Source organism: Chiloscyllium plagiosum, unplaced genomic scaffold, assembly GCF_004010195.1.
Source record: "Chiloscyllium plagiosum isolate BGI_BamShark_2017 unplaced genomic scaffold, ASM401019v2 scaf_13056, whole genome shotgun sequence".
In the NCBI taxonomy this organism is placed as follows: Eukaryota; Metazoa; Chordata; class Chondrichthyes; order Orectolobiformes; family Hemiscylliidae; genus Chiloscyllium; species Chiloscyllium plagiosum.
Genome location: NW_025215150.1, coordinates 51,061 through 63,119, shown reverse-complemented (window position 1 = coordinate 63,119; position 12,059 = coordinate 51,061). Strand labels below are relative to the sequence as shown.

Genomic DNA, 12,059 nt, shown 5'->3' with positions numbered 1-12,059 from the left:
CGAGAAGTAAAGAGTGTTGCCATAGAGGAAGCAACAAGGTGCAGTAAGCTGCCCATGCTCCGAAGCATTTCCGAAAATGTGCAGTCTGAACATATTCTATGTGTTTAGATAAAATGGGTCCTTGCATATGTATGCACATCACCTCCAGCAAGTGTAACTTGCAGCATGACTGATTATGGTATCTATTAACCAAATTCTGTTTCTCTACATAGTGAAAACAATTAAGCTGAAATTCAATAAATGAGTGGATGTTGTTTGGTTAGTTTAATTTAAAATAAGACCTTTCAATTTACAAGGGAGAAGATATTGTATTCATTGATCAATTGATCATAGGCAACATGGTGACTCAATGGTTAGCACTGCTGCCTCACAGCATCAGGGATCTCGGTTTGATTCTATTCTCAGGCAACTGGCTGTTGTGGAGTTTACACATTCTCCCCATGTCTGACTGTGTTTCCAAATGATCCTCTGGTTTCCTCCCACAGTCCAAAGATGTGCAGGTTAGGTGGATTGACTATGCTAAATTGCCCATAGTGTCCACAGGAAATGTGGGGTTATGGGGTTAGGGTTGGGGGGGTAGGTTTGGATGGGATGCTGTTTGGGGTGATGGTGTGGACTCAATGGGCTGAATGGTCTTCTTCTATATTGTAGGAATTGTATGAATTCTTCAGTGATTTTTTTTTAAAAAAACATCTTTTAATCTGTTTTATTGTATTCACATGTACCATCTTGGGAACTGAGCCTTTGAGAAGAGGTGGTGAGTCACTTCTTGAACTACTGCAGTCCATTTGGTCTTAGGGTCCGCACAGTGTTTTGAGAGAGAGAATTCACGATTTCGACCCAGTGACAGTAAAGGAATAGCGATGTATTTCCAAGTCAGGATGGTGAGTGGCTTGGAAGGTAACTTGCAGGTGAAGATGTTCCCATGTATCTACTGGCCTTGTTCTTTAGATGTAAGTGGTTGTGAGTTTGGATGCAGAAATATGACCTAAAATATTCCTTCAATGTCTCTGCTATATCTTTAGTTTCCATAATTTCTCCTATATCAATCTATTCAAACATCCTATGATACACCTTCAGGTCAGGTGGAACTTAAACCTGTACTTATGACCCACATGCAGAAGAAGTAACACTGCTACAAGGCCTTCATTAGTGTCACCTTTTCAGATATTACAGCCAGGGCTATGCTGTGAGCAGGATTCATGGGAAAACCTCATTGGACTTCAAGTCCAATGCTTTAACTACTCAGCCATCACAGCTTAAAATACTATTAAATCAACCTGTTCAGATCTAACAAGACACATCACCAGGCTGGTGGTGGTCCCAGATCCAGACCATTGCACTACAACCCCCATCCTTTTCTTGTAATGTACATATAAAAAAATCTTACTATCTGTCAAGTTAATTATCATATTCTATTGCTTTCTTTTTATCAACCTTTTGAACATCCTTGTTGGTTTCAACAATTGACCCAGCCTTAGACTTACTACTATTTTTGCAACATTTTAAGCCTCTTTTAATTTAATATTATCTTTAAACTCATAAGTCACAGACAGATCTTTCTCATTGAGCTTTGATTTCTAATGGAACATGTCTTTGCTGCACATTGTGAATTGTTTCTTTAAATATTTTAGACTATTTATTTACCACTATATTTCTTCAAATATTTTCTCAAGCAACCTTAGCCAGCACTTCCTCTTATGTAAATGAAACATGATTTGTTAAAACTAATAATCATACTTCATACTGGCATACATCAGTTTCAAAGTTAATATGAAATTCAATTGTATTATGATTACTATTTCCCAGAGGACATTTTACTATGAGATTACTAATTAATCCTGCATCATTGCTCAATACACATTTGAAAATCGTTTTATCTCAAGTTATTTCCTTAATATATTATTCTAGAAATCTGTCACAACCATTCTGCAAACTGATCTTCCATGCCTCTCTGCTATTTTGATTTATGAAGTTAGGAGGTCTTGTGGTGCAATGGGTAATCTGCTTGCCTCTAAACCAGAGGTTCACTCCACGACTTGATGGTCAAGGAAGTTGCTCATAGCATTGTGAAACAGATTGTGTATCATTTTGTAAATCCTTCTCATACATAATGGGGGCAGGCCATAAGAGTGAGAGAGATTCCTGTTCAGCCATATAAATTGCATCTTTAACATTACTACTCATGGCTCTGGACTGCAACATAGACGGGAAAGTGCATGTTACTTCAATAATTCATTGTCCTTGGGTAGCCACCTGTCTCAGTTGGCTGGACAACCAGTGCAGATTACACTAGTACCAAATATGTACCTAGTTTGATTCTCATTTTGGCTGGGATGCCTTTTGGACCTGTCTCCTTGCGCTGCCTTGGTGACCACTATTTGGTCAGACATGTCTTCAGGCAAAGAACAGAAAACAAAAGTATGAAGATTTAACCCACTATAATTCATAGAATCTGTACAGGCCATTTGGCCCAACAAGTCCACACAAATCCTCCAAAAAATATGCCACCCAGACCCCTACCCTATTACTTTACATTTCCCCTGACTAATGCACCTAACCTATACATCCCTGAACACTATGGGCAATTTATCATAGCCAATCCACCTAACCTGCACATCCTTGTGCTGTGGCAGGAACCCAGAGGAAACCCACACAGACACAGGTAGAATATGCAAACACCACACAGACAGTCACTCAAGGCTGGAATCGGTCCCCAGTCCCTGGCGCTGTGAGGCAGCAGTGCTAACCACTTAACCACCGTGCCACCCCAATTATTGCATTGCCTTTGTTACAGGATTCAATAATTTCTTGCTTAATACTCTTATCAGTGGTATAATTATTGTCTGGTTCCTGTCAATGTTTTCTGACCCTTGTGATTCCTAATCTTCACCCACATGGATTAATCTTCCTGATTTTCTGGGACAAGATCTTTTCTCAGCTAGGTCCAATTTCATCCTTTATTATCAGGGCTGCTCCTCCTCCCTTGCAACTCCATCCATCTTTTCAAATTCTTTATATGCCTGGAATATTTATTTCCCTACATTGTTAACGTGTAACCATAGCTAGGATTGTTCATATTCAAGTTAAAGTGTTAGGTGTCTGAGAGTGTGCTACTGCCACCATGACCCATGGTGAGTTTTCTGACATGACTCTGTGCTTTGCTGTTTATTTTACATGTCAGCTAATTGGAGCACGGGTTAAACAGCAAATCATATGTGTCTGCGTTGGGGGTGGGGGCGGCAGGTTTCACCCTTTTCAGAATCTTCTGTGGTAAAAGGTTCAGGCATCATATTTAAAGGCCATAAAGATACTCTATACTTGCTGTACCCTAAGAGTATTTAACTATCCATATCGGTCACCCCCATCCTGTGCAGGTGTCACATACCAGGAATAGATGGGGCCCCAAGGTTCAGTGAATCCTCACTAGAAATTCCGCTCAGGGTCACCCTGTAAAGCAGAGAGCTGTATTCCCCAGTGACACCACTCACAGGTCTTCACTCCGACTCAGCTGGCCTAGATGGAGGTCGCCAAACAGGTCAGCACCAGTGAGCCTTATCAAAGAAGAAGGAAGAAATGCAGGAAAAGGATGAACAATTTCCTGTCCTCTACAAAAGTAGGTGGTCCTATCTTCTCAGTTCAAACAGAAACTCGTAGGGTCATCACTCAGTTTAACTCTGCTACTGCATAGGCATGATGCAGAGGCCTGCATGTTTCAACACCATTTTTGTGCCTTGAAAGGCTCACAGTCATCTAATGCTCTCAGTTCATGAATGCTGTATTTCCCACGTCAGGGCTCACCACTTCAGCAGGGCATTTTTACCTGAAACCATAAGACCATAAGATGATCATTATACCCGAAGCTTCACTGTTCAATAAGATTTTGGATGACCTGATAATCCAAAACTGTACTTTCCTGCCTTTTCCCCTTAACCCTTGATTTCTTTATTGATCAAAAGTGTCTTCTCAACTTTGAATGTACTTAACAACCCAGCCTCTACAGCTATTTGCAATTGTGTTTTCAGGAAGTTTGACAACCCTATCTTCAGTTCCTTCATCTAATTCAGTCAGGGTTTAGGAAAAGAGCTGGGTGCTGTGGAGAAGCAAGGTTCCACTAATTGGTCAATGCAAATTAGCGAGTGGGAGTTAAAAAGTTACAAGCAAAACCTGCTTGTCACAGCTGAGCAAGATAGAAGCTTAGAGAAAAAGAGGGAAGTCATTGACGCTGTCCATGATGGAATGTTTCTTGAGAGGGAATTTCAAGGCTGGATCTGCAAAAGTAGAGAATTGTAATCTCTTGTGAGATTTAATGAGATTAAGGGGGCAGTTGCTGAGAAATCCATAGGGTTTGCCTTGACAATATTTTACATTTGCTCTGGGGCGTTTGATCACAGTCTCTTCCCCATATTTAACTAGGATAAATATGGGGAAGAGACTGTGATCAAACACCCCAGAGCAAATGTAGTTAATTGTGGATCCTAGTAATCCTAGTTAATTGTGGATGTTGGAATCGATATTTTTTTGTCGATTGAATTACAATAGTATTTCAATGTTGTACAATAGTATTTATTGTTGTACAATAGTATTTATTGTTCTTTCTTCAAAACATTGGAATCTTTTGATTTAATTTCCGTAGTAAATCTCCTAGATCTGCATGTGTCCTATTTTTCCTTTTGCCTCCTGGTTTGTCCATATGAAGGCCAAATATTTGCAGCTGGTTGGAGAGATGCTGCTGACTAGTGCATCCTGGTGGTTGTGAAGACTTTGGTGGGTATCCTTTGGCTGCTCAGAGGGATCCTGAGAATCTCTCACACACATGGAGGAGCATTCCCCCTTGCTCTGAGCTGTTTCAGGAAGTGGATACACTGGCAGAACAGAGATGGAGGGGCTTGTCACCTTTGGAATAGTCTGTGGTGAAACTCCAGATGCATGGTTGTCACATCTTCTCTCTATGAATGCCTACTGGCACCCCATCTCCTTGAGAGAAGAAGAACCTAGAGTAATTTTAGGATGCCTTGTATCTCTCTCACCTTTCCATTGATGTTGAATACTCAAGACTAGTGTGATTGAATGCAGGCCCAAGCATATAGCCACTGAGCACTCTGCTGGACCTGAGTTTACATCTTGTCCATGAAGACAGCCACGCTCTCATATGCTGGATCCATGACAGTGGGCAGATGTTGGATACATTCCTCCATCTTCTACTCCGCTCTCTGAAGGGCCTCTGACACCACTGTCTGATGTTGTTGAAGTTGACCATGTCATTGTGGCCAAGCAGAGTCTTTGAATATTTTTAAGGCCAAGGCAGATAGATTCTTGAAAAGTTCTCAGGGGTAAATGGAAATGTGGATTTGAGGTTACAATTAGGTTGGCCATAGTTGTATTGAATGTTGGAGAAGGCTTGAGCAGCTAAATGATCTGCTCCTGCTCTTTGTTCATATAGTCTTGGGATTTAGTTCACTGTTACTGCAATCTTTTCTATTGTTCTCAATGACCTCAGAAAGGTCTTGAGTGACATTTGAAACTTTGCAATAAGCCTCTCAGCTATCACAGAGAAAAATTGAATGGTGCCACCCAGCAATTCTTGAACTGGGATGTGGGGGTTGATGGCTGTGCCAGAATTTACTACCTATCAGCACAGGGCCTTGAGGTAGTAGTGATGAGCTGCCATCTTGAACTGCTGCAGTTCATTTAGTACTTGTAGAACCATAATGCCCTTAGTGTGGGAATTCTAAAATTTTGACCCAGTAATTTGCAAATCAGGATGGTGAGTGGCTTGGGAAGGAACTTGCAGATGATGGTGTTCCTTTGTCACTGCTGCCTTTGTCCTTCTAAATGGGAGTGGTTATGAACTTAGAAGGTGCCTTGGTGAATTTCTGCATCTTGTAGATAATACACACTGCTGCGATTGGTGGTGGAGGTGAATGTTTATGGTTTTGGTGTAGGCTGCTTTGTCCTTGACGGTTTCAAACGTATTAAATGTTGTTGGGGCCAGTCTCATCCACACAAGCGGGAGTATTTCGTTACATTCCTGACTTGAGCGTTGTAGGTGGTGGACAGGCTTTGGGGAATAAAGTAGTGAGTTACTTGCTGCAAGATTCCAAACCTGCTCTGACAGCCAGTATTTATTAGGCTAGTCTAGTTCAGTTCATGGCCAATGGTAGCTCCTGTTGATAATGGAGACTTCAATGATTGTAACACCACTGAATCTCAAGAGGAAATGGTTAGATTCTCTCTCATTGGAAATGGTCATTGTCTGGTATTTGTGTAGTGTGAATGTTACTTGACACTTATTGGCCCAAGCCAACAAGGATTGTCAAGTCTTGCTGCATTTGAACATGGACTGCTTCAGTATCTGAGGACTAGTGAACATTGTTCAATCATCAGTGAATATCCCCACGTATGACCTTATGATGGAGGGAGGATCATTGATGAAGCAGCTGAAGATGGATAGAAATAAGACTCTACCCTGAGGAACTGCAGTAGAGATGTCCTGGAACTGAAATCATTGAACTCCAACCACAGCAATCATCTTCTTATGTGCTGGGTATGACTCCAAACATTGGAGAGTTTTGCACCTAATTTTGAGTTACTTTACTTTTGCTAAGGCTCCTTGATACCAAGTATGGCCTTGATTTCAAGTATAGTCACTCTCACTTCATCTCTGTAATTCAAATCTTTTATCCATGTTCGAACTAAGGCTGTAATGAGATCTGTGTCTAAGTGGCCTTGGAGTGTGTTCTAAATATAACAATTCACACTGCCTTCCCTTGCATAATAGAAATTGCAGTTCATCATCGTCTTCAGAGGACAGCTCCTTTCAAACATCATTGTGACTGCCCCTCCACCCAATGGACTGCAGCAGTTCAAGAAAGCGGCTCATCGTCATGCCCTTAAAGGCAAGTAAGGACTGGCAAGAAATGCTGAAACAACCAGCAATGCCCATACTCCATGAATGAATAAGAAAATGTTACAGATACACAGAGATTCAATGGGATGTATTTCTAATGGAGATTGCAGAAACCAGCTTCATCTTGGTTGTCAAGGGATTTTAAAAAGGATGAGAATTTTTAAATTGAGATAATACCAGACCAGGTGCTGGGATAGGGTTGTGAGCATAGGAATGATAGGTGAACAGAACTTCATCCATCTTGGGCGAGAGATGCCTGCTGCCTACTTGGATCAATAGTAATGATCCCTTAGTACTCTCTGAACAAACACTTTATGTCATCTTCTTTAGCGAACATTTATTCCTGAACTAAAAGAACTTAAAAAAAGGATAATCAAAGTATTCTGAATTCGAACTCTTCAATTCTAAAGAAAGGTTGTAATGGACTGGATGTGTTAACACTGTCTCTCCACAGATGTTGCCAGACCTATTGAATTTCTCCAGCACTCTCTGTGTTGTTTTGAATCTCCAGCATCCACAATATTTTGATTTTATTAAAAATGGCCAGTTGATCTCCCCTTTACTGTTTGATGAATCTTGCTGTTTTTACATATTTCTTTCCTTATTGTCCTTTGTCATTTTCTGCTCTTCTTTGTCATTTTTTCCAATATCTATTGTCCCCCACTACCCACCAACTTGAAAATCCAGTATTGTGATCATCGATGAATGATGAAATTGGGCTCTCATGCTCCAAGATTTCAACAGATAGCCAGTGTAAGCAATCAAACTTCACAATGTGAGCTTGCTACACAGCAAGTTAAAAGATGGCACCCCACGTCCAGCAATGTAGTAAATTGAGGATAAAATGATGCAATTCTTCAGTCTGGAGGCATTTTTTTTTTTGCAATGTAGAACTCTCCTGGATCTGCAGAAGTGATTTCCTTGACACATTTTGGTTGCCTGCTGATAAATAAAGGGCAGATGAGCTCCCCAGTGCAGTATAAGGGGACCTTCTTAAGTGTTTCACTTTCTCTTGCATTAATCCCCAGTTCCAGAGCTGTGATGGCAGAAAAGCTCTTGGGCAGATCTTAACCTAAAAAGTTAAGTAAGGATAATCAAAAGTAACTTAAATCAACTTTGTGATCAGAATCATTAATGGCGATGGTAAGGAAATAATTCAGTACAATCTTGTAAAAGTGTACAGCTGCATCTTAACTACAGCAAAGGGCAAATAAGCAACTGCTGTTGCAAAAGTGTTAAACTATAATGCAATAATTTTGGATACTGCCTGAACAGCACCAAGTGGATAGCTAAAGTCTGATTGTTATTAATGAATCGAGCTCAAGTTGTAATTTACTCAAAGAAAAAGGAATGCATTGGAAAAATTGTAATGATATTAAAATAGAACTTAGGAACTTTAACTGAACAAAACGTAGCTGATTAATTGTTTTTAGCTGCTCTGTGAGGACATGCTGGTTTAGCTACTCCCAAAAACTGTGTCCAAATAATATATTTTCACCACTTTCTGCGCACAAATGCAATAAAGCCGCTTGTAGATACCTTTCTCATTGTCTTGTTACACAACTGTTTCTCAAGTCATTTTATGTAACAGATGCTTCTCCTATCTTAGAGAGGCTATTGGATAGAAGTGTGTACTATATAATTCTGTCATGCTGCATGAACCTCATAATCTGAATAGGCAACTCTGAAATAAATGTTTAAAACAAAACATAAAATCATAGACTCATATAGCACAGAAGGAGACCCTATCATATTTAATGCACTATGATATCAATTCCAGACCAAGCAGGCCTATACTTTTAAGACACTTATATTATCTCATGGCATGTGACATTCCTCTACAAAGGGACCCACTTCAGCTCAGTCACTCACTTGGTGTAATGCAGACAGTCATCTGTTGTATGTGTTATGCAAAATTAAATCAGTAAGCACTGAACCTATACCATGTATGTAAGTGTGTGATATTGTAACCCTTCTAAGTAGTTAGTGCAATTAAACTTCAAGATATTTGACTCAGTAGAACCCCCACTATCTATGAGATATGTTACATGTGTTATGAACCAGGTCAGACTTCATCAAAACATTTCAAGAAAGTAGCCCAGACTGTAACTTTGCCAGTTGTTTTACGCAGGTGTAACACAGATATTGCAGGGGGGATGCAGCTGGCCCAACCACTTAGTTTTAAACAAATTGGAATTTATTTGGAAGATTACAAATGAAAGCCCAACAGAAAGCCCAACAGATTATCCAATTTAATGATGCTGTTCCAAATACTTGCAACAATCCCAATGAACATCCCTTGGCAAAAAAGGAAAAATCAAACGCAAGTTCTTACAAGAGAAATGTCAGAGAGAGGTAGGATCAGCATGGACCTGCTTCTCTGGGTCCAGCAGCTTCACAACTGACTGCCTGCTTAAACCAAACCAAATCAAACCATTGGAGAGCTGAGCTGGAAGAACTGGATACTCCCCTTTCATTGCACAAGTGTTTTTTTTAACTTGAAACCCTTTTGCCTGAGGCAGTATCTGTTAGCCATAATCAAACTGGCCCTAAAATCCTTCAAACTTAGACCTCCCAGAGTCCCTCATTTAGGAGCCCTTTGCTAAAGAAACCAAGGTCACCATAACCTTGTTAAAGGAGCAGCATCATCACACATAGGCTAACTAATAATATGAAGTAGCGTCTGTTCAGACTGCAGGAAAGGACTATCAAATGAACCACACTCTCCTGCTCTTTCTTGATAGCACAGCAATTTTTTATTAATCAAAATGAAGTACAGGTACACAATCCTTTATCCAAAACCCTTGGGGCCAGCTGGTTTTCAGAATTTGCAATTTTTCGGATTTCAGAATATGTGACAGTTTAACGGTGAAATAAAAAACAACTTACTGAACACCAAAGGTACCTGTGAGTGCTACGAGCACTGAAACAGAATTGACACTTGCCAGTACTGGGCCATGCCACACGTCATATCTGGGTGACTGGGGTCGAGTGAGTGTGGAGTTGGGTTAACTGTTTGCTTGCCAAGCAACCTTGTAATGGAGAAAAATAACTTAACTAAAAAACTTCAGATTTCAGAGCTTTTTGGATTTTGGGATTTTTGATAAAGAATTGTGTACCTGTATCTGCATTTATATATGAATTTTCACAACCTCAGAATGTCATATATAGTTTATAGCAAATTTCAAGTATTTACCTAATTACCTTTTGAAGCTCTTCATTGGCCACTTATTTCTTTCTTTGAGGCAGTGCATTCCAAATCACATTAATTCAGTAATTTGCATATTGAGACTTCTGGCACTGGATGAAGTTCCTCTTCCTCCTATTCACACTCCTCATGATTTTAAATACTGCTACTGAATACAAATGTTAACTTATTGCTTGTGGGAAGGATAATTCCATGCTCCCAAATCTGGACATAACTAAATCACACATCCCTCTAAATATCGTTGTAAGAATACTGTTTTCCATAACTTCATGTTGCTAAGACCCTGTTGCCCTCAGAGCTTATGCTGAAAGGTTATCTTTGGATGAGAACTACATTGGAGTTGTTCTGATCCCAGCTGATGTTGTTACAGGACAAGTGAGATCTGAGACTGAAATCTGGCTTAATAGATCTTAATTTGTTTTGATTTTCATTTTAATGACATGGTCTTTCACTGAAACATAAGCACACAGTGTTGCAGATTTGTTTTTAATAATAAAACAGTGCCTTATTAACCAAAAGTAACAAAGATAAAAAAGGAATAAGGAAGGAATAAAAAAGGAATAATGTCGTCTAACAATTGTGTTATACATAAATAGACTACATTATACATATACAAGAGTTTAAAGTATTAATCAAAAAATTCTCCTTTCTAGATCCCCAAACACCCTTATATGCTACAACAAAAGTCTCTTTCTAATTCCCCAAAGCCTGCACGCTATTTACAAGGCACAAGTCAAGGGTGTGATGGAATACTCCCCACTTGCCTGGATGTGTGCAGCTTTAATATCACTGAAAAAGTTTAACATAATCCAAGAAAAAGCAACTTATTTGATTGGCACTACATCCACATCACCTCCCTCCACCACCAATACTCAGTAGCAGCAATGTGGTTTTCCAAATTAATGACCACTACAATCGAGAAGGGCAAAGGTCGCAGATACATGGGAACCAACCATCTGCTTGGGAATATACCACTGTTCCTTCAGTGTTGCTGAGTCAACATCTTGTAATTTTCTCCCTAACACATTGTGTGTGACCTACGCGACATGAACTGCAGTCGTTTAAGAAGGCAACTCACCACCACTTTCTCAAGGGCTACTAGGAATGGACAGTCAGTGGCCCAGTTAACAACATTTCCGTCATATGAATGAATAATATTAAAAAAATTACAGTACTCACACGTAGAAAATCTCTTTTGTCTAATATCTCAAAGGTTTAATTTGATTTCAACTCCCTATCTAGAAATTCTAATGGCAACTTCCTGGAGATATCATACACCTGAACTTAAACGTTCTCAGCTTCAAACAACCCTTTCAGGTTTTATCCAAACATTTCTGGTCTAGAAGTATCTAGAACTAGTTTCTAATGTAAGGTAACCTACTGTTTACAACTACCTTTTCCATTTCTCATGAGCAACTTTCAATATGAAAAGCATCTGCTGAATTGTCAAAAAATGAAAATAAACCTGAAAAGGTTTGACTTGTCAAGCAATGAGTAGTTTCTCTCAGCTTAAAAAACTGTATAGGATGTTTTAAAAGAACTCTTGAGGTTTTTACCTTGCTAAAGAAATCATAAATCCTCCTAAGATAAACAAAAACTCATCATTTGTGGAAACTAGTACTCACAAACTCTTTTTCTGAACTCACCACAGCCATCCTGTATTCCCAATTCCCCCGCTTCTGCTGTATCTGCTCCCAGGATGATCAGTTCCACCACAGAACACACTAGATGGCCTCCTTCTTTAGAGACTGCAATTTCCTTTCCCACATGGTTAAAGATGCCCTCCAACGCATCTCGACCACATCCCGCACCTCCGCCCTCAGACCCCACACCTCCAACCGTAACAAGGACAGAATGCCCCTGGTGCTCACCTTCCACCCTACCAACCTTCGCATAAACCAAATCATCCGCCGACATTTCCGCCACCTCCAAAAAAACCCC

At 39.9% G+C, this 12,059-nt stretch overlaps 1 protein-coding gene across 1 annotated transcript in view; it reads left to right on the top strand.

The window, feature by feature from the left end:
• The first annotated feature begins 6,157 nt into the window (after positions 1–6,157).
• Positions 6,158–12,059, top strand: part of LOC122548176 (transmembrane protein 71-like) — a 51,972-nt gene continuing 46,070 nt past the window's right edge. Inside the window, exons 1-2 of the mRNA XM_043686725.1 lie at positions 6,158–6,223; positions 6,782–6,903. Coding sequence (XP_043542660.1) covers positions 6,158–6,223; positions 6,782–6,903 — 188 coding nt within the window. The remainder of the gene's footprint in view (positions 6,224–6,781; positions 6,904–12,059) is intronic.